Below are 21191 nucleotides of genomic sequence, written 5' to 3'. Positions count from 1 at the left end.
TGATATAGTAGTTTCATAAGCTGGCAATATCATTAAAAACTCAAGTGATTCATCCTGGTTTCCTCACTGGACAGGGTGTGGGCTGATTCATCTGAGGTGAACTATTATGTGTCTCTTAATGTCTCACTTCGACGTGAGCAACAGCCCTGATGTGGTAATCACACAACGACTAAGGCTGCTTTCCTGCAGTCAGTTCAACTCTATTTAAACATGCTCAGGAGAGGAGAGCAGCCATCACTCCCAATGACGTCAATGTGTCAAGATGGTGGCTGCCCTTTTAGAAGTGTGCCACTTGTAATTGACCATTTCAAATGCTGCACGCCAGCTCCTTCAGGTGGAACACCTGCATCCACTGGTGTGTATTAACTGGGTGTTGCAACTTCAGGACTTCCATAAGTTGAGGAAAACGTATCTGAAATTGGAAATTGACAGGAGAAAAAAAAGAAGGATGACAAGGAAAAAGTGTGATTAATAAAAATGTAATAAATAATGCAATTATAAAACTTAATTGTGGAGATGCTATTTATGTTCTCAGCACTATTGCAGAGTCATTCATTTGAAAGCTATAGCTGTAAATACATGAATATTTGGCTCCATACATTCAAAAGACACCTTGAAGACAGTATGCAATATGCAAATGTGCATCATTATGATCTATAACACGTCGTGTTCAAATAGTTTAAAGAGGGATACCTGTAGTTCGGTCATGTGTTGTCCGTGCTCGTGTCGGCTCGTGCCATTTGAATACTATAAACAGGAAGTAACCCCGCATGCAGACGGAGGTTTGATCATGTAGATCACAGAACATGAGGACTCGCGTGAACAACGGGCTGTGGGTTCAAACCCACCTTTACTCCGGGCCGCTGAGCCTGAACGCACCTCCTCCTCCTCCTCCTCCTCCTCACCTGTCTCTGGGCACGGGGCGTGTTTTCACTCCCTGAGGTGCCTCATTCCTGGTTTCTTCCTCCTCGCGAGAAACATTTCTAGGAATAAGCTCAGCGGCAGAAAACTTCGGGAATTAAAAGGTAAGAGTTGTTTTAGAGTCTCGATGCTGTTGAGTCGTTATGGGGTTATTGAAAAAAGCAGACTTGTCATGTCCCAAACGAGAAAGAAAACGCACGCACGCACACACACGCACACGCACACACGCACACACGCACGTCCTATGATTGGGTCCAGTGTGTGTTTGTGGCACGCCTGAACATAAGTAAGTTAATGGTTAATTTGCAGGACTTTATTGTGCCATCATTGCTCTACTGAGGCCAGTGTGTGTGTGTGTGTGTGTGTGTGTGTGTGTGCGTGTGTGTGTGTGTGCCCGTGCGTGTCTTTTTGCAACGCTGCATTCCTCCAGTTGTTCCAACATTAAGGCTGCTCTTTTAGTTGGAAACCAAACATCTGTAAATGAAAAATAGCAAATTAAACACCGGCTACCTTTTTTTCAGACAATGAAAAGCTATTTGAAACCAGTGCATATTTGATAGGAAACACAATTATGGTCATTTACTTTGCATTTTTGAAAAGCCCCAAAATTGTTCAGGCCGTGTAACCCCGTGGCAGTCGATGCATCACTCTCCAACACATCTCAACAAGCCTCCGCAGATATGCGAGCTCAAACCTTCTAACTGCTACTTTTAACCCTGAAGCTGCACCGGGGGGGAGAGGAGGTCATTAAACTCAGCCTCCCGGCTACACGGTCGCATTCTACATGTCCACTGGGCTGCCCGAGACAAATGAAAGAGGTATTTCTATTGATAGCCTGGGTCTAGACGAGTGTGTGAGTGTGTGTGTGTGTGTGTGTGTGTGTGTGTGTGTGTTGGCATCTCTTTGTTCGCCACGCTCTCAGAGCTCGGACGTGAACCGAGGTGGAGATCACGGTGCAGCGTGTGGAAATTGTTGTTTTGCGTGGTCTTCCTCTCCTGCAGAGGATTCGTGTCCCTGCTCGTCACACATTCCACAGCTGAGCCCTCCTCCTCCTCCTCCTCCTCCTCCTCCTCCTCCACCTCCTCCTCCACTCTTCTCCTCTTTCCTATACCTGCCCGATGTCTTTCATCCATTCACCCGTCTGCGCATTCCATGATATCTTATTCATAAATATATCTTCTGAGGAGGGGGGGGGGGTACTTCAGGGACTGCGGTATCATTGCAGAAAACACTGCAGAGGAAGGAACGGTTGAAATCTGTTCCATTGCTGCCTGGAACAGGATCTGTGTTTGTTAAGATAATGTTGGATGTTCCCACAGGATGTTGAGAAACACTTATCCCTCTGACTCATGTGTTGTTTTTCTTCTTCTTCTTCTTCATCATCCCAGATGTTTCCTAATCCTCCACAAAAACAAAACGTAAACGAGAATCGAGGCATCGTAGTGGAATTCCCCCCCCCCCCGACACCGTGTGATACATTAACACTCGATGGCGTGCACCCTGTCTTTTAATCTCCGTGCACCTGTCTCTCTCTCTCTCTCTCTCTCTTCAGGACGGGGCCATGATCACAGCCGCAGAGTACGGGGAAACGTCGTGGGAGCTGTCCGTGCAGGTGGATCAAAAAGACGGCGACGAGTCCATGAAATTCAAGCTGAGGGTGAAGGGAGACCTGCACATCGGGGGCCTCATGCTCAAGCTGGTGGAGAAGATCAGTAAGTGCCTCTCGGATTTTGGTTGGGTTCACCCCGGGTTTGAAAAGCGTGCGTCCACTCAGGGCCCTGATCCCTCCCCCGCCTGCTGCCACAACACGTCCGCTAGTCGCTCCACGCCCTTGTTTGCGCTGCATTTCTCTCCATTGTTTTTTTGCCACAATGCGTTTGGCTTGCGTAGCCCCGGAAGGGGGGGGGGGGGGGGGGTACAAAGTTCAGCCTCAACACTGATATCGCTTCACAGAACTCCCAGAGGCGTGTAAGGGCTGCAGTGTGACGGCAGCTTTAGCGAGGCGGTTTAAACAGCACCAGACACAATAGATGACTAAGTCGCTCGTCACCAACGGGGCGGATTTTAGGCCTCCATTAAAGCACACTTTACTCACGCTCGGCCACCCACGCAACAACGCTGGGTGCGTTTGGAGGTACGAAGCCAAACGCTCCGCCTCAGGACCCCTTTTAAACTGGAGATGTGACCGCAGCATCGTAGCAACGCGTCTGACTTCATCTGTGCGTCCGCAGAGGCTCCTCAGGACTGGTCCGACCATGCCCTGTGGTGGGAGCAGAGGAAATGCTGGCTCCTCAAGACCCACTGGACCCTGGACAAGTATGGAATCCAGGTAATGTGTCGATGCCGGAGCGATTGAATCGGTAAAGAATTATAATTAAAAAGCTGTCATTTGATGTGTTCGAATGTCAACATCTTTCTAAAATGGCCCCCCCAAAAAAAACTATTTGAATGGGTGGCGTGGAAGATTCAAAGCCATAATCATTTAATTGTGCGCATGTTGTTTGCAGCTCCTTGAAAGAAAATATATAACTTATAGTGAATATTTGGCTGTCAACCAAAGCTCTAACGGCCCAATTCATTGCAACCAAAAAGACGAGATAAATGTGTATAATATCGGTGCAATGCACATTCATGTGTCGAAGTTCCATCACAGAAACGGGCTCGGGGTCCGTTTGTTGTGTCCATCGTCTAGATGTGTGAACCCCTTTTTAGAAGACACACACACCACTTTCTGTCCCTTCCAAATGTTCGTCCACAGGCCGACGCCACGCTGCGCTACACGCCGCAGCACAAGCCGCTGCTGCTGCAGCTCCCCAACATGAAGACCATCAAGATGACCGTCAGCTTCTCCAGCGTGGTCTTCAAGGCGGTGGCGGAGATCTGTCAAATGCTCAGTGAGTTCTCCTCCGTCCTCCTCCCACCCCCCCCCCCTCTCCTCTTGTCGCGGTGCTCAACCTCGCCTCGCTTCCTTCTTCCTCGTCCCTCAGACATCAGACGATCGGAGGAACTGTCCCTGCTGAAGCCTCCCGACGACCCCTCCAAGAAGAAGAAGAAGAAAGACAAGAACTCGGCGCAGGAAGACATCTGGGACATTGATTTATTCAGCGGGGGACCGGGGGGCACAGGTACTGAAACTAAAGCTTCCCCGGCGCATCTCTGGAAAGATATATATATTATTATTATAATGTTTTAATGAACGTGTGTTAGCGCGTGTTATTTTGTGTAATTTTGACATAACCTTGTGTCCGACTCTGGAGTGTCTGGTTCAGTTTGCTTATTGCAACGTCAAATGTCTTATTGCAGTTAAAAGTATTGCTTTAAAAAATGGATTTATACTCACTAAGGGTCCGCATAGCCCCCTAACCCTAACCATCCCTAATACATACGGGTCCCCTAGTGCTCCGGAGGTCAATGTCGCTTTTTCCTGCAAAAATCAGCTCTGACAAAATGTCGGTGACAAGGATATTAATAATGTCTGTAATCTGAAACATTCAGATTCATTTCAGGCCCTAGAAGCGACCGCGTCTTTTTATTTCTTCACCATCAGCGAGATGTGAAAGAATAGTTCAGTATGCTGCCGTGTTCTTCGGGGGGTTCACGCCAACCTAAAGATCACTCTTATTAAGATTAAGACCGTTCCCCGGTTTCACCGAGCCTCATTTTAATTTTTAAAGAGTCTCGAGCTTTCTGTCCAACTTTTATTCTCCTTTTGAAAATGTTCCTCTGCTTTTTTTAAAAATCCTTTTTAAATACGCTATCGGCAGAGCAGATTTTAATCATGCATCTCCTCCATCGTTCTCCTTGAACAAGGCCCCATGTACAGTAAGACCATGACAGCCACCTACGACCCGGAGAACGGGATGCCGGTGTCGGCCACCAGCCTTTGGTTCGGGGAGAACCCGCTGGCCGACTCGCAGCCAAACCTGCCGCCCGCCGAGCTGGCCAAGATGTACCAGCAGCTCTCGCCGGTGGACAAAGCCATCAACAACGCGGGGTAGACGAGAAGAGTCTCTTTTTTTTTTTTTTTAAATGGTTTCTCGTGGTCTCGTTCTCACCGCGTGCTTCGCTGCCGTCGACAGGTGGTTGGACTCGTCCCGTTCCCTGATGGAGCAAGACATCCTGCACGAAGAGAAGCTGCTGCTTCGCTTCAAGTACAACGTCTTCTTTGACCTCAATCCCAAAGTAAGAGAGACAAAAAAAAACCTTTTTTTAAACTCGATTCGAAGGTTTTTAAGTCTATGTTTTTTTTTTTTTTTTTTATGTGTGTTTTTTTTTTAAGTACGACGCCGTCAGAATAACCCAGCTGTATGAACAAGCTCGCTGGTCCATCCTGCTGGAGGAGATAGACTGCACGGAGGAGGAAATGCTGATGTTCGCTTCATTACAGGTGAATAACGTGCCGTGAGAGTGACGTACGGTTCTGTGGGTAAAGGTTGAGGTAAAGGTTTATATACACTTTGAACTAGTGTATGGCACTCCTGTTTTAACTTGGCTTGTGATTGGCCTGCTGGTAATGTGGCCTGAATCCGCTGTATGTACAGTCTGTGGCAGTCTTGGAGCTCTGGATAGGATCTGTCCTGGTGTCTACATCCATGCGAGGACGTGCCGGGACACGAGGAGAATCCCACTGGAGAGGGGAGGGAGGGAGGGAGGGAGGGAGGGGAGGAGATAGAGGAAGAGAGGTGGTGGGAAAAGTAGTCCGGTGAAACTTAAAGACACATTTGTCTTAAGTTTCCGGCCGTCTCTGATCCGTTCAGCGGATTATTTTTGTGGTGATTCAAAGAGAGATCACCAGGTGCACTCACCTGCACGTTGGCACACAGCGCTCCCTCTGACTCATGCCGGCCTTGCAAAAAAACAAACAAAAAAAACACCTTAGGTCATAATGGCTTCGACTCGTTAGAATATTTTCATCGTCGCCGTTAGAAACGTCCGTCGAGAGGGTTTTTCTACCACGCGGCAGTGCTGTAGTCGAGACCACGTGGAGACCCGAGACCAGAAGGTATCAGGACCGAGACAAGACCAAGAACTTTGGAGGGGTTGGGACCAAGTCCAGACCTTGTCGGGTGCGAGTCCCCCGCACTGCAGGACACACTAGTGGTAAAATGTGGAAGAAAAAATCCTCATTCTCACAAAAAAACAACCACAGAAAAGAAAGAAATATTCCTCTTTATTCACAGTCATATAATATACTGCATATGTGTTTATATGTGTGTGTGTGTGTTGGGGGGGGTAGGGGGGGGGGGGCTTTATGTGTGGGATTTGTCCTGTTTTCTTTGAACAATTGCAGCAATTATGTCAACATATAATTCAGACAATGCACACACACACACACACACACACACACACACACACACAGTTCTCACAGTTGTGGTCTTGACATAAAGTCTTTTTTCGGAGACGACGGCACCGACTTGTAAAAGCTTTAATTTGACTTGATTTTCAGTATCACGTCTGTAAACTGACCATGTCGAGCGAACCGCTGGACCACTCCAACGAGCCAGAAATAGACGAAGTCGAGGCCGCCCTGTCCAACTTGGAGGTGACGCTCGAGGGCGGACTGACCGACCGAATTCTGGTAAACATCTTTTTTATTTTTTTTAGACGGTGCTACGAGGTTTCCAGGTCTGTTACAGCAGAACACCTGTTTTTTTTTTTCTTCTTCTTCTTTTTGAGCAGGAGTGATGATTGCATGTCTTAACACGGTGATGTCAGGAGAAGTCACAGGATAATTGACAGTTGTTTGTCCCGCCCCCTTCCCCCCCAGGAAGACATTACAGACATTCCAGAGCTGGCAGATTCCCTCCGGCTGTTTAGGTAAACCCACCTTTTGTTCCTATCAAATGAAGATGCCATCATGAATAACTGAAGTGAAATCCCTCCATCAGAAATTGATCTTTTGCCGTCATTAGTGGCATTAAAATCAGCGTAGTTTAGTGTCTCGCAGCCATACGGTTTGATTCATACGACAGGGGTGAAATATTTATCGATGCAAATTTATTGTGCGTATTTACGCGAGCTGCTCAATGTATCTCGTGACCGTCATGAAACATTTATGCTGTTTCGCTTCGAGGGCATCACGGTCATATAAACGTGTATTGCAGCCCCCCCCCAAAAAAAAGAAGCAGAATGATTTATTTTGTATTTCCTGCCACCTTAAATCAGGCCCAAAAGACTCACGCTGCGGCCGTACAAAGAGTACTGGTTCGTATTCAAGGACACCACCATCTCCTACTACAAGAGCAAGGAGACCTCCAGCGGAGAACCCATGGAGCAGTTTCACCTCCGAGGTCAGTGGAGACAGGTTTTTTTTTTTACATGGTTTGATATAAATAAAATAATAGAGAGGCAGAATAAGAAATATCTAAAGATAGAAAAGAGAAACTAATAATAATAAATGTGTTTGTATTAATAATACATATAAAAAAGTACTGCGTTCATTCGGAGAGCACCCTCCCCATAATACCCCTCATCCCTTTAAAGGAGAAACACAGCTTTAATTAGTTCTGTTTTGTTGAGGATTAATAACCCCACGTTAGCATTCCCATGGTGGGTAATTACATCTTTGAGTGGGAGCAACTGAGAACCAAGGTTTTCTCATTATTTAATATGAAATTGAATGTTGTACAAGTTGCATTTTCCTGTATTGGTTAAGGGAAAACTAGTAAATATCCCAACTACCCCGTTCCTCTTCACCGGGCAGGTTGTGAGGTCGTCCCCGACGTCAACGTCACGGAGAAGAAGTTCGGCATCAAGCTCCTGCTCCCGGTCGCCGACGGGATGAACGAGGTGTACATCCGATGTGACAACGTAAGGCCCCTCTTCTTCTTCGTCCCCGACATTTAAAAACTAACGATAACCAGCAATCATACCCACGAGCGGCGGCGGTGTAACCGTCCCTTAAAATGTGCCCCCGCAGCAAACGCAGTACGCCAAGTGGAAAGCCGCGTGCATCCTGGCCTCCAAGGGCAAGACGATGGCCTACAGCTCCTACAAGTCGGAAGTGAGGAACATCCAGTCCTTCCTGCAGATGAAGAGCCTGGCGCCCCCTGCTGGCCAGGCGGCTCCAGACCTCGACGCCATGGAGATGAACGCCGAGTGTTTCTTCTCCCCGCGATACACCAAGAAGCACAAGACCAAGCAGGTGGGTCTCGGGGAGGGGGGGGGGGGGGAGGGGGGGGGGGGGGGGGGGGATGTGCCGCGTACGCTTCATGGGCGTTTTTTGCTAAATCTGCCCCCGGTGGTTGTTTTCAAGCTGACAACGCGCATCCTGGAGGCCCATCAGAACATCGCGCGGCTGTCCCTGATGGAGGCCAAGATGCGCTTCATCCAGGCCTGGCAGTCGCTTCCGGAGTTCGGCATCAACTACTACATCGTCAGGTACGGTGCGGAGATATTGAAGTGTATTTTATTGATTTTTATTTATTGGTTTTCTTATTTTATTTTTTAAGAAACGCGACAAAAACATTGTGAATGACAAAAAGAGGAAAAAAGAAAAGAAAAGACAGACAAGTAGAACATATATATATATATATATATATATATATATATATATATATAGTAAAGTAAATTAATAGGGGGGGTCATCAATCACTCTTTACCATTTTTGATCCATTCTTTTCAGGTCAGCTGAGAACATTACTCATCTTTTCCCTTGTATACAGTCCATTTTCCCCCAGCGTTGTTCATGGGAACCTGCTTCGATCCTTAGGAAGAGAGTACATTTTTGAATATATAATATAATATATATATATTTCCTCTACAATGTCCAGCCACTGTCCTGGGCTTGGAGGGTCACTTTTCATCCAGCTCCTTTTTACTTGCGAGTATCAGGATTTTTTTAAAAAGAGATAATAGATGTCCTTCTTTCGAATTATGTCGCCAGATATTTTGGTTATTCTTTTTTTTAAATTTGCCTTTCAGATTCAAAGGCGGCAAGAAGGATGAGATTCTGGGGATCTCTTACAACCGTCTGATCCGTATGGACATGTCCTCCGGGCTGCCCGTCACCACGTGGAGGTTCGCCAACATGAAGCAGTGGAACGTTAACTGGGAGATAAGACAGGTGAGGGGGCGCCATGTGCTTACGGTGATTTCTCAGTTAGGTCGGAGGTCGTGAACCACTTTCCTCTGCAAATTCCAGGTGACCATCGAGTTCGACCAGAACGTGTCGATGGCCTTCTGCTGCTTGAGCTGCGACTGCAAGGTGGTCCACGAGTTCATCGGCGGTTACATCTTCCTCTCCACGAGATCGAAAGACCAGAACGAGACGCTAGACGAAGAACTGTTCCACAAACTGACTGGAGGCCAAGAGTGAGGGAAGAGGAAGACGCGTCTTTTCCTTCATTCTCCCAGTGCGGCGTTCGTCTACTGCAGCGATTGGCAGCCCCGAAAGCGCTGAGCCAATCACGGCCAAGGACTGTGTCATTCTGTATATAACGACAAAAATTCCTTTTGTCGTTATAAATCCTGCTGTGAACAGTTATAGCCGTCTTACCCTGCACTAAAAAATAATAATAATAATAATGGCGTTGGTGTAAATATTGCAAGTCAAGATTCTCTCAAAAAACTTGGATCCATTGATATTTTGTAGGAATTACGCTTTTTTTATTATTTTAAAAAGGTGAAGAGATGCCCTCGTATAAGACAGAAACTAATTTTGTATAAAATCATTAAAAGGGTGTTTTTTTGTTGTTTTTTTAAAATGTATATCACAACTTGTTTTTGTTCATTTCGGGTTTGAAGTTATCTTAATTCTTGTACTGCAATGAGCTTCGATGCATATCATGAAGGAATGCAAATTCACAAAAATATTATATTCCGTGCTTAAAGAACGCAGGCAGGGAGTTAACTGCAGGTATCGTGAACATTCTGCTCATGTTCATGATGTGACGAGTAAATGTCATACTTAATTTCGCAATAGCCAGTGTATTGAATGCATAACACAGCCGTACACACACACACACACACACACGGTGAACTTCTGCAAACACGGCCTGAAAATGTCTTGGGTTCACTAAGGACTTCATTATCAATGTGACGTATAACCAGCTTTGAGAAACACTCCACGCGTCTTAGTACCAGCAGATTTATTATCACTTTAATCTGACTTGTTTTGGACTGAAGTCACTATGACTTACTGTCTGAATGCAGTTGGATCATTAACAAAAAAGTGACTTACAAATGCTGTTTGTTGCTTGTGGAGTGGAGGATGCTTCACGGCTCCCCTGCTGTGCATTAGTGGAGGGCAGGTGGAGCCGGCACGCCGTTTAATAACAGTCATAAAACCCCAGATTGTGTGGGCCCCATGGTGGGAAATGAAACGCACCCAGCCGAGCGGTGACGTGGTCTCACATCTGCCATGTTTTCGCCCTATAAACTGTGTAGAAATGCAGTTTGGTAGCAGCTGCCATGGCGATAGGTATATAGGTTATCGATATGCTTGAATATATAACTTACACGTGTGATCAAATCCAGTTTTAATTCAACAGCGGGTCGTAAAAATCTAAAAGTAAATGTTATAAACGTGACTTAACAGAATTATTCCGCATCGTCTATTAGATTAGATTTTACTTTATTCATCCCCAGGGGGAAATTTATTTTTTACGCAGCAGCAAAACATTTTTTTTTACAAATATACAATACAATAAAATAGCAGGACATATTACATGTAATAAATTTAAATAATAAAGGAAATCCAGTTAGTCAGATTTACGGTTTGTGGAAAATAAAAGATACAATTAATTTAAGCGCACGACAATATTACATATTCCCACATATTGTGAGAGCAGAGTTTAATTGATTGTACATCTGAATAAAGAGTGCTTTTGTGGTCCTGTTAACTGCCGCCACGTGCAACAGTTTTCATCTTAATATCGTCCTCTCATTAGCTCTCGCGATGTTTTGACAATCTCTCACGTTTCTCGTTCTTAACTCTCGGAGGCAAAACGTAAAGTTCCTGCTCATCGATGATTCGGAAATCTACACTTCCGCCCCAGTCACGTCACACTTCGCTCCTATTGGCTGGCAAACCCGACGCATATCCAGCCAATCACAGAGGACTATGTCGAAAGCGTTGCGATGTCATCAATCTGCGATCGATTAGTCGCCCTGGGGAGCTAGGGAAGCGAAAGCTAACACGTGGAAATAGCTGATTTTTGCCGTATTTTGCTCTTTTCACTTCGGAGGGGGGGGGGGCGGCGTGCTGCCTTCTGTTAAACCGAAGTATCGGAAGGTTGACGGCTACCTCTCGGTCGTAACCGTCATGGCGGACAACGTGGACGAGGACTCCCCGGACAGAATCAAAGCGGGGGACTACGTGGTGTTGAAACGGGGAGATATCTTCAAAGCGGTGCAAATTCAACCGAAGAAGTAAGTCCACAAAAACTAAACACCCGATGCGCATCGGGAGGATGCCATTCGGTGGAGTCGCCTTACCTCCGCGTGAATCTCCCCCCTCAGGAAGGCGATGTTCGAGAAGCAGTGGTTCCTCCCGGACACCGCCGTGGGGCAGCTGTACGGCAGCACCTTCGATGTGGCGCCCGGGGGCATCCTGCAGCCGCGGAAGCCCAAAGACACCGAGGGCTCCACCGGTGTGTTTACCTGCTCCTAAAACAACAACAAAACATGATGCACGTCTCGTTATTTTCCAGGCTGCATGCAGGACCTCCTAAAAAGGACTCGTGCAGGCTGCTGCTGTGGTTTTCACCCCCTTTTTCTCCACCAGATGCGAACGAGGCCGGCACAGACAACAGACACATTTTGGACGATGGGAAATCACAGAAGCTGACCAGGGATGACATCGAGATCCTGAAAGGGCAAGGTCTGAAGGATCAGGTACATGAGGGATCTCGCGATGACACACTTGCTTGAGGGGGTGGGGGGGGGGTCTGTATCAGTCCATGTGGCATTAATACGAAATGTCGTTTAAGCCGCAGCTGAAAACAAAAGTCCAGTTTGAGCAGTGTTTGCTTATCACTACAATGTCCCGCTATTAAATATGTGTGATCCATTGTTAAAGATTTACGTCTTTTAGTAGGACTCTGGGAGATGGGGGTTGTCCTGTCGTGGGAACCTTATCTTAAAATGATCGGGTGTAATAAAAAAAAAAGATAATAAAGACGTGTGTCTGTGTGTTTTCTCCACAGGAAATCATTCAGCAGCTTGTAGACAACAGCTCTACATTCAGAGATAAGACTAAATATGCCCAGGATAAGTACATCAAGAAGAAGAAAAAGAAGTGAGTCCCTTTACGACGACGCACCCACATTTAGTTTCAGGCTTAAAACACTGCAGTGGGCTGTAATCTGTGTCATTTGCTTCCGTTCCTGTGCTTTTTTTTTCCTCCTCCATCTTTCCCCCAGGTATGAAAACACTGTGACGATTCTGAGGCCGTCCTGTCGCATCCTGGCTATGATGTACCACGGCCGGGAACCGGGGAAGATCTGGTGAGTCGGCACATGCGGGAAGAGCACGTGTGAAAGTTATCTTTTGATAGAGCGGCGAGATGAAGATATGATGCGTGTGTTTTTTTTCTTCCCCCCCCTTTTTGACGCAGCCACATGCGGTACGACATGCTCGCCCAGATGTTGACTCTGGCAAACATCCACGCGGGCAGCAAAGTGTTGGTGTTCGAGACGTGCGCTGGCCTCGTGCTGGGCTCCGTCATGGAAAGGATGGGGGGTACGTCAGCCCCGTGAACGTCTCCGTGCCGCGTCGTCTGCTTCTTTTTTTTTGTGTACAAAGAATGCAGAAGCCCTTTTGCATAAGCACCCTCTCGTTCCTCCTCCTCATCCAGGCTACGGCTCAGTGATCCAGATGTTCCCGGGAGGTGGGCCCGTGCGGGCGGGTGTGGAGAGCTTTGGCTTCCCTGCACATTTTCACGATACGCTGCACGAGTTTCCCATCTGCCATGTCAACGCTCTGCTGGCGGGCACTCTGGACACCGCTTGCAAAGACCCCCCTGCTGGTAGAGCCTATTTCCCTTCTTTTTTATAAATCTCTCTTAAGATGTTTATAGCCTTGTTTTCAGATGTCGCTGCAAACTGGAGCTGAAATGCCTGCGAACGCTAAATATATACCGGTCGTTTAATCTTCTTTGTAAACTACACATAGACTGAGATATCGTGACATTCATCTGATGTAAATGATCTCCCTCGTCATGACAGCTTCTAAGCCGTCCGTCGCGTCTGCAGAGGAGGAGCAAAACCCGCCTACGGCAGAACCGACGAGCTGTCCGGAGGAACTGAAAATGGAGGCGGAACCGACGAGCTGTCCAGAGGAACTGAAAATGGAGGCGGAACCGACAGAACCGACGAGCTGTCCAGAGGAACTGAAAATGGAGGCGGAACCGACAGAACCGACGAGCTGTCCGGAGGAACTGAAAATGGAGTCCAAGAGTGGCGCCGAGAAAATCAACGACCCGGAGAAAGAAGAGAGGGAGAAACGCATCGAAGCCAAAGTATGCCCACTCGGGACATTTTTATGTATTTATATTTGTAAGCAACAGGAATAAGCCTGTATGTAAAAAAAAAAAAGAAATGTCAGACTTTGCTCTAAAAGAAAGGGTCAATGTCCTTACTTCATGTTTTTTTTTTATTTTCAGGCTCAGGAAAGAAAGGTGAAGCTGGAGGAGAAGCGGAAGAAGCTGGCATCTGCCGCCGCCCTGCTGGAGGGCAGGAACGCTGACGGGTGGGTGTCCGACTGTTAGCTCTTCCCTCTTCCGCTTCATCCGCGCTGGACCGGCAGTAAACAACAGCAATAGAAAACGGATCTACGAGGATAAAAACGTGTCGAATGATTCACCGTATTGTTAAGCGCGTTCATAAAAGTCGTTCCCCTGAGCTCGCGCGCCTCATCTTCACGAGCTGAACAAAGTTATTGCTTTGCCGTTTTCCCCGTCATGTAATGAAGGACTTGGTTTATAGCTTTCTTATGATTGATGGGTGAAGCGTTGCGAGGGTGACGAGTATTGATCACGTTAGTCTATTGACTTTCTCCACATCGAAGCAGCTTCGCCAGCCGGTTCTTCAAATCGGCCTCTTTTCCCGACTCGTCTCCAGCTGCATAACGGATGAGATTTAATGTCTGCAGAGGGCACTAAAAGTCTCCCGGTCATAACTGTCCCGCAGCACCCAATGAGCCACATTACCATATTGCCGACCAACACATTTCCAATAACAACGTGTGTGTGGTTCGTAGCGTATATTTCACGCGTGACACGTTTGCTTGATCATCCGTTTGTGCAGCTTGGTGATAGCCAGCCGGTTTCACCCGTGTCCCGTCCTCCTGGGCCTCATCCAGTTCCTCTCCCCGTCCAGGCCTTTCGTCGTCTACTCCCAATACAAAGAGGTAAGCTGTGGAGGAACACGTTTAAATGCATTTAACTAAAGTCGTTGTAATTAATTCCAATGCACGCTGCTCGGAGTCGTCGTGGTGACGGCACGGCGTCTTCTCCCTAGCGCCGTCCGGCTGATAACGGCTAACCCTAACGGAGGTTGCATTATTATGTAATAATATATACTTTGAACAACCTTTTTTTTTTTTGGTGTTAATGAAAATCACAATTATTTATTTATTTCTATTGGATAGTAGGTTTTTATGCAAATAACCACTCTAGATGACAATAACAAGTAGAATGTTTACACCAAAACGTAGTTTGGATCCAGAGCCTCGCTGTCAATTATAGTTTAGAAAGAAAAATGAAGCGAGGCTTTAAGAAAAAAGAAAGAAAAATAATTCCAAATCAACCGAGAAAATTGCAATCTGTGCATCACTGGTTACCATCACATCTCTACCCGTATTACCTCTGTTGTGCTTATGTTGCTAAAAAAGGTGTGTGTGTGTGTGTGTGTGTGTGTGTGTGTGTGTGTGTGTGTGTGTGTGTGTGTGTGTGTGTGTGTGTGTGTGTGTGTGTGTGTGTGTGTGTGTGTGTGTGTGTGTGTGTGTGTGTGTGTGTGTGTGTGTGTGTGTGTGTGTGTGTGTGTGTGTGTGTGTGTGTGTGTGTGTGTGTGTGTGTGTGTGTTGTGTGTGTGTGTGTGTGTGTGTGTGTGTGTGTGTGTGTGTGTGTGTGTGTGTGTGTGTGTGTGTGTGTGTGTGTGTGCGCGTGTGTGTGTGCAGTCCTCTCAATGCTCCTTTTTCTTCCCTTCTCTGCAGCCTCTGATCGAGTGCTTCACAAAGCTCAAGGAGCGTGGCGGTACGGTGAACCTCAGACTCACAGACACCTGGCTCAGACGTTACCAGGTACACATTTATCTTATTATTATGTACATTCTTTGCTAATTGTTTGTCATGCAAACTTCACGAGGGGATCAAACGTCAGTGTGGATCAATGCAGGTGTGTTTTACAAAGTAAGGGCGAGAATTAACTAATAATTTGTCACACTGCTCACAAAAGTTTTTATGAGCAAATAATTTAGTAATTAATTATTCTTGCGATCTCTAAAATGTCAAAGGGAGAAATAAAGTCAATGACAATTAAAATAATATTGGTTGCCGTGTCTATTGTTTGAATGTATATATTCACAATGAACAAGTAAATAACAATTAAATAGATTATCAGAACACACTTTCTGCCAATTCCCCAATTATTTCAGTCCTAAATCCTTCTTTTTTATGGCTGAATGAAGAAAGTAATTTCATATCTTCTTATTGTAGGTTGCAGAAATTCCTCCAATTAGCAGCAGCAGAAATTCTTTGCGCTGAGAAACTCGTCGCCGCCCCTGATCCACTTCGCTCTCACTGCCCACTCTGCTTGTTCTACTACGCAGCACCTGGAGGATGAAATAGTGTTTGCATACTCAGAGAGCTTCAGCCCTCTGTAGAATGAATGTCTCCTGACTGTATTCCCGCATCGTCTCCCCAGGTGTTGCCCAACCGGACGCATCCCCTGCTGCTGATGAGCGGGGCCGGGGGCTTCATCCTCTCGGGAACAACGGTCGCCGTGGACGACTCCAAACCCGCCAACTCCCAGCGAGCCGAGGAGCCGGCGGCAAAGAGACAGAAAGTGGACGGACGCTGAAGGCGCATTTCCAGCTGCCTGTAGGGCTTGTTTTTGTTGTTTTTGTTGTTTTACATTTTTCTCCAGCGTCTGAACTGGTTTTGACGCCTCTGGTGTGAGCGAGACGGAGTGGAGTGTCTGGTTTGTGTTCATCAGAGGACCCCCCCCACCCCCCCTCTCTTGTGTAGTCAGATCAGCGCAGAGGAATGCGTAAAGCTGACGTGACGCCTGCAGGCCGAGCACTGTGAGCGCAGTGTGTGTGTGTGCGTGCGCGTGCGCGTGTGTGTGTGTGTGTGTGTGGAGAGTAAGTTTTATGCCTCAAGACCAGGTGTAAAAACTTTTTTTTTTTTTTTTTACCCCCACAGTTGATGCTCTCCAGCTTCTACATTCACACTTTATTTGAATTATTATTATTTTTTTGTTTTATAATTAGTTTCCCCTGCATAAAGTGCCATTTAGTTATATCATCCAGCTCTTTATGTGGCTTTGACTGTAAGTTACATCTGAATCTTCACAGAATTAAAGAGCAGTACTAAAAGATGCACTCTCTTATTGTTTGAATCAAGAAATAACTCAGAGACTTCTTTTTTTTTTTTATTGAATTGCAGATTGAACAAACTCTTCAGAACACGCAAGATGACTTGAATAATTTGTCTTAGATGTATATATTATAATCGCGTATTTCTTCTTATATATTTATAAACATCAAAATCATTCCCATGCTGAGTAATTTGATAACATCAAAATATCACAAATACGCTGATAAACAAGTCGATACGCATATTAAACTACACACAGGAGGGTCCTGGCTCATGCGCCGTCGTCATGCAACTTGGCAGCGATTTTCTGCAGCTCCGTGTCCATCGCCGCCAGGTTCTCCAGCGCTTTCTCCTGAAAAAAAAAGAGTAGGAATACATCAGCAACTTTCTATCATCACAGCAGATTTGTATTTTTCATTATTTGTACTTGTCTACTTGCGTAATCTGCATAAATTGGTCACTTAGGTTAATAGGCGTTCCCGTTATTATCCCTTGAGCTGATCCAAAGTTATGTGACACGAGACCTTTTTTTTTTAATGGGCTTATCGTGACTTTGATTGCTCTGGGAGGCCATAATCATGGACGTATTGGTGTGATTACTGCATTAGCCATAAAAAAAACGTGTCGGAAGAGAGGTGCCGGGAAGAATCGATCTGAGCCGGGTAATAAAAAATCATCTGAGCGTTCCGGAGTCGAGGAAACGAGAACACCGGTTACATCTTCCCTTTTATGTATTTGGGACATGCTCTTGACGTGCATTTGCACATATGCATAATATGCTCTGTGGCGCTGAAGGCTAAGTCCTGACATCTCCATAGAGATTTCCATAATGAGCACCCCACCCCCCTAGTGGTCAGTGTGGGGTGCAGGCTCTTGATGTACTTTGTGGTTTACTGGGTCGGCGAAATGCATATAGGGGAAGAGTCTTTTTTTCTATTTATAAAACACACAAATGCATATATATATATATATATATATATATATATATATATATATATATATATGTCAGGGTAGATTATTAGATTTTTAAGATTTGCATACATTTGCTTTACTGGCTGCGACATAGTGTTCATCTCCACCAGTAACTCACAGGAGGATAACTGTATTTCCACCTCAGTCCGTTGGTCTAGTAGTTAGAGGTGTCACAAAGTGAACGTGACAGCAAATGCATCCTCACGTCGGTCATTAAAAGGTCCTTTTTTGTTTGTTCATGCAGCAATTAGAAGCCGTTTCTTTACCTCCTGCTGGCTGAGAGCTCTGTGGTGCATGCTCCTCTTGGGCTCCTCTTCGGTGGAGCGCTGGGCCAGCTGGTTCATCTTAAAGCTCAGCAGCTTGGCCAGTTCATCCATCTGAAAACACAAAAGGCAGAATCCGATTATGTCTAATAAACTGCACACTGATGGCCAAGATCAGATCTGCCCGTCAGAACTTTACTGGTAGGGATGAACGCAAATATTATTTGTATTATTATTAAGAAAATGAATAGATAACGCAGGGTTTAAATGTTTTAAAAATGCTAAGAAAATTACACAAAGGACAAAATAAATTGTGTTTTTTTTTTTCTTATTGTTTCATATATGCAACCAGAAAAAACACCTCAATCCAACACACAATGCCCACCTTGTTTGGGGTTGCAGCGGGCTCGTCTGAGTCCCTCTTGTACCAGGCAGGATGGTAGAAACCTCTGAAGCTCCAGGGACTGCGCTTCTCGGCCAGATACCTGAGAAACAAAAAGGTTTTGTTCTTTTCTCTACTGTTGTTATTGAATGTCTGTTTTGTGCTCCGGGGGGCGGTGCCCAATACAAAGTTATTCGAGATGAAACAAAAAGATACAAGTACCTCATTGCTTCGTCCTTGTCCTCGTTCTCCTCTGAATCCTCCTCCCTCTGTTCTTCGTCGTCTTCCGATGAGCCTCCGCCGCGCTTGTGAAATTTCTTTTTGTGGTGGTACCGATGGGTCGGCTTCCATATGCGCTTTTCTATCCCCGCCGCCTCCTTTCCGCTCCGTTTGTCGACGCCCCAGTCCTCCTGGCTGCGTTCTTCGTCGGGCTCGTCCCTGGCTTCCTCCGAGAGCTCTTCGTCACGCTTGTGTCTCCTCTGGTGGAACCTGCCGGCCCTCCAGTCCCTCTTCTCCCTTCCTGTATTGAAGTCCCAATACTCTTGGCTGCGTTCTTCATCGGGCTCTTCTCTGGCTTCTTCTGGGAGATCTTCGTCACGCTTGTGTCTCCTCTGGTGGAACCTGCCGGCCCTCCAGTTCCTCTTATCGAGACCCCAAGATTCCTGACTGCGTTCTTCATCGGGCTCTTCCCCGGCTTCTTCTGGGAGCTCTTCATCACGCTTGTGTCTCCTCTGGTGGAACCTGCCGGCCCTCCAGTCCCTCTTCTCCCTTCCTGTATCGAAGTCCCAGTATTCCTGGCTGCGTTCTTCATCGGGCTCTTCTCTGGCTTCTTCTGGGAGATCTTCGTCACGCTTGTGTCTCCTCTGGTGGAACCGTCCGGCCCTCCAGTTCCTCTTATCGAGACCCCAAGATTCCTGACTGCGTTCTTCATCGGGCTCTTCCCCGGCTTCTTCTGGGAGCTCTTCATCACGCTTGTGTCTCCTCTGGTGGAACCTGCCGGCCCTCCAGTCCCTCTTCTCCCTTCCTGTATCGAAGTCCCAGTATTCCTGGCTGCGTTCTTCATCGGGCTCTTCCCCGGCTTCTTCTGGGAGCTCTTCGTCACGCTTGTGTCTCCTCTGGTGGAACCTGCCGGCCCTCCAATCCCTTTTGTCGAGACCCCATGATTCCTGGCTGCGTTCGCCATCATCTTCCTCCTCTGGAGTTTCGTCGCCACGCTTGTGGAACTTCTTCTTGTGGTGGTAGCGATGCGTGGGCTTCCATATGCGCTTCTGTCTCTCCTCCTCATCCTCGTCCCCTTGCCTTTTGCCCACATCCCAGGACTCTTGGCTGCGCTCTTCCTCCGGCTCTTCCTTCTCTCCGCCTGAAGGCTCCTCGTCTCGTTTGTGTTTCCTCTGGCGGTATCTCCCGGGCCTCCTGGCCCTCTTCTCTCTGTACTCGCCTCCTTCATCTTCTGATCTCTTGTCCTCGAGCCCCCAGCTCTCCTGACTGCGCTCGTTGTCCGCCGCCTCCTCCTCCTCCTCCTCCTCCTCTTCTCCCCGTTTGTGCTTCTTCTGGTGGAACCTTCCGGGCCTCCAGCTGTTCCTCTTCTCGCGCTCCGCCTCGTCCGCGTCCTCGCGTCTCTTTTCCTTCCCGTCACCCAGACTCCAGGACTCTTGGCTGCGCTCGTCCTCTGGGATTTCTCTTTTGTCCTCCACGGATTTCAGGAGATCCTCGATGTCTTTCACATCTGCTCCCTGTGGCCCGGGCACCTCGGGCTGACCTTTGGCCCCCTCTCCATGAGTTGCCACCCACTCCGCGGTCTTCTTGTCCAGCGGGGCATGTTTAACCCCTATGACAGAACAAAAGAAAAAGAGATTTAAACATCGACTTATTTCATATTTAGGTTGAATTAATTGTGTTCTTCTGAATATTTTTTATTAGATCTCTTTTTTTTTTTTTTAAAGTGGAGAAGCAGCATGAAAGCTGTAAGCGGTATTAATAGCTCTTATTTTGTCAAAAAATAGCCCACTTGTTCAAGTGGTGAATCTCCTCAAATATGTCATCGACCTTGACAGTTAAAAGAGTGCATTGATGCTTTAAATATCCCTCGTTATCCCATCTTGTAAAAAAAAAAAATCTGCGTGTGCTCCGAACCTGCTTGGAGAATGTCTTTGCATTCCTGGTGCAGCTGGGAGTCCGGTTTGGAGAGAGCTTTGGAAAGGACTTCCACCAGACAGCGTGTTACCTGCAACACACACAAATAAACACACAGCTGCCTTCATTTCTGCAAAGCTGCTGTTTTAAAAAAAAAACTAAATAATCATTTTTTTTTTTTTAAAGCATACCACATCTTCTCTCTGCCCTTCTTTTCCAACTGAAAGCGCTAGATTTCCTGCAATAGGGGAAAAAAGGGAGAAAAAAAACCAAGAAGAGGATTTTGCACATGTAGTGAAAGTGAACGCGCAGCCGGCGCCGCTGTCCGTGGTCCTGAACCGAGCTCACCAACTTACAGCACTGTGCATTGAAGAAAGCCACCGCCGCTCCATCACCTACCTGTCAACAAAGACGCCACGGCGACGACAACGCAAAGAAGCCTCATCTCGACGAGATGAAGGTATATCCAAAGGAATTGCGTGGAGGGGAAAGAAGAAGGAGGGAAAAAAAGCACTCCCAACTCCCTTTTCTCTTTCTTTTTTTCTTCCCGAAAGCGTCCGGGGTGGAGAGAGAGAGAGAGAGCTGCGCTGACTGGGCGCCTGCTGCTCTGAAGACTGGAGCAGAGGAGCGCCTCTAATAAAGAGAGGAGTGGGCTGCAGGAGCGTGGGAGGAGGGTGCTTTCGGGCTGTGGCGATGTCACGACTCATTAGACCTGGAACGAGAGCGGTCCGAGTGGATATTTGACGCGTGCACAATGTTGACATTTTGCAGGGAGGAAAAATAAATAAATAAAGGAAGCCAATTTGCAATTTAGTGTCACGGTTCATTCGAGGTGATCATTTAAGCAGATTGTTTTGAGAGGGAGGGGGAGGTTCATGCCTGAGGACATGCAGGTATAAGGGGGTGGGGGGTGGCTTCGTGAGCTCTTTTGCAAGCAGACCCTAAAGCCCCCGAAACACTACTTTGTTAAGAAGTGTGCTGCT

At 46.8% G+C, this 21191-nt stretch overlaps 3 protein-coding genes across 5 annotated transcripts; 2 read left to right on the top strand and 1 right to left on the bottom strand.

Annotated features, from left to right (window-relative positions):
• The first annotated feature begins 945 nt into the window (after positions 1-945).
• On the top strand, positions 946-9773 carry fermt1 (fermitin family member 1). 2 transcript variants are annotated; one of them, XM_034527857.1, is made up of 17 exons: positions 979-1025; positions 1644-1739; positions 2474-2633; positions 3153-3250; positions 3680-3815; positions 3909-4046; positions 4732-4915; positions 5001-5103; positions 5201-5308; positions 6368-6499; positions 6689-6738; positions 7087-7211; positions 7625-7731; positions 7841-8065; positions 8177-8301; positions 8845-8986; positions 9065-9773. In XM_034527857.1, exons 2-17 carry the CDS (start codon positions 1731-1733, stop codon positions 9236-9238), a joined length of 2016 nt encoding a protein of 671 aa, XP_034383748.1. In that variant the 5' UTR covers positions 979-1025; positions 1644-1730; the 3' UTR covers positions 9239-9773. The 2 variants fall into 2 exon arrangements, with proteins under 2 accessions (XP_034383749.1, XP_034383748.1); XM_034527858.1 differs by lacking the exon at positions 1644-1739 and having other exon boundaries at positions 946-1025.
• A 1250-nt stretch (positions 9774-11023) lies between these two features.
• Positions 11024-16459, top strand: trmt6 (tRNA methyltransferase 6). Of its 2 annotated transcripts, none has more exons than XM_034527859.1 (12): positions 11024-11292; positions 11383-11513; positions 11648-11757; positions 12069-12160; positions 12285-12368; positions 12479-12603; positions 12719-12889; positions 13089-13381; positions 13526-13611; positions 14169-14271; positions 15076-15162; positions 15785-16459. In XM_034527859.1, exons 1-12 carry the CDS (start codon positions 11186-11188, stop codon positions 15938-15940), a joined length of 1545 nt encoding a protein of 514 aa, XP_034383750.1. In that variant the 5' UTR covers positions 11024-11185; the 3' UTR covers positions 15941-16459. The 2 variants fall into 2 exon arrangements, with proteins under 2 accessions (XP_034383750.1, XP_034383751.1); XM_034527860.1 differs by having other exon boundaries at positions 11186-11292; positions 15577-15903.
• A 270-nt stretch (positions 16460-16729) lies between these two features.
• Positions 16730-20653, bottom strand: chgb (chromogranin B). Its single transcript, XM_034528147.1, has 7 exons — positions 20608-20653; positions 20400-20446; positions 20209-20299; positions 18298-19903; positions 18079-18178; positions 17697-17807; positions 16730-16810 (listed from the first exon to the last, which is right to left on the bottom strand). The coding sequence occupies exons 1-7, from the start codon at positions 20651-20653 to the stop codon at positions 16730-16732; spliced, it is 2082 nt and encodes a 693-aa protein (XP_034384038.1).
• Positions 20654-21191: the final 538 nt, after the last annotated feature.

The sequence above is a fragment of the Cyclopterus lumpus genome, chromosome 24 (assembly GCF_009769545.1).
Source record: "Cyclopterus lumpus isolate fCycLum1 chromosome 24, fCycLum1.pri, whole genome shotgun sequence".
Lineage (NCBI taxonomy): Eukaryota > Metazoa > Chordata > Actinopteri > Perciformes > Cyclopteridae > Cyclopterus > Cyclopterus lumpus.
This window is presented reverse-complemented; position numbering and strand designations above follow the sequence as displayed.

Bases quoted from the DNA above. Each gene is read 5' to 3' on its own strand.
- chgb (XM_034528147.1), bottom strand. From the start codon at position 20,653: ATGAGGCTTCTTTGCGTTGTCGTCGCCGTGGCGTCTTTGTTGACAG. The intron at 19,904-20,208 runs GTTCGGAGCACA...GTTCTGTCATAG, and splicing joins CAAAGACATTCTCCAAGCAG to GGGTTAAACATGCCCCGCTG. The intron at 17,808-18,078 runs GTGGGCATTGTG...TTGTGTTTTCAG, and splicing joins CCGCTGCAACCCCAAACAAG to ATGGATGAACTGGCCAAGCT.
- trmt6 (XM_034527859.1), top strand. From the start codon at position 11,186: ATGGCGGACAACGTGGACGAGGACTCCCCGGACAGAATCAAAGCGGGG. The intron at 13,612-14,168 runs GTGGGTGTCCGA...CCGTTTGTGCAG, and splicing joins GAGGGCAGGAACGCTGACGG to CTTGGTGATAGCCAGCCGGT. The intron at 14,272-15,075 runs GTAAGCTGTGGA...CCTTCTCTGCAG, and splicing joins TCTACTCCCAATACAAAGAG to CCTCTGATCGAGTGCTTCAC.
- fermt1 (XM_034527857.1), top strand. The intron at 5,104-5,200 runs GTAAGAGAGACA...TTTTTTTTTAAG, and splicing joins TCTTTGACCTCAATCCCAAA to TACGACGCCGTCAGAATAAC. The intron at 6,500-6,688 runs GTAAACATCTTT...CTTCCCCCCCAG, and splicing joins GACTGACCGACCGAATTCTG to GAAGACATTACAGACATTCC.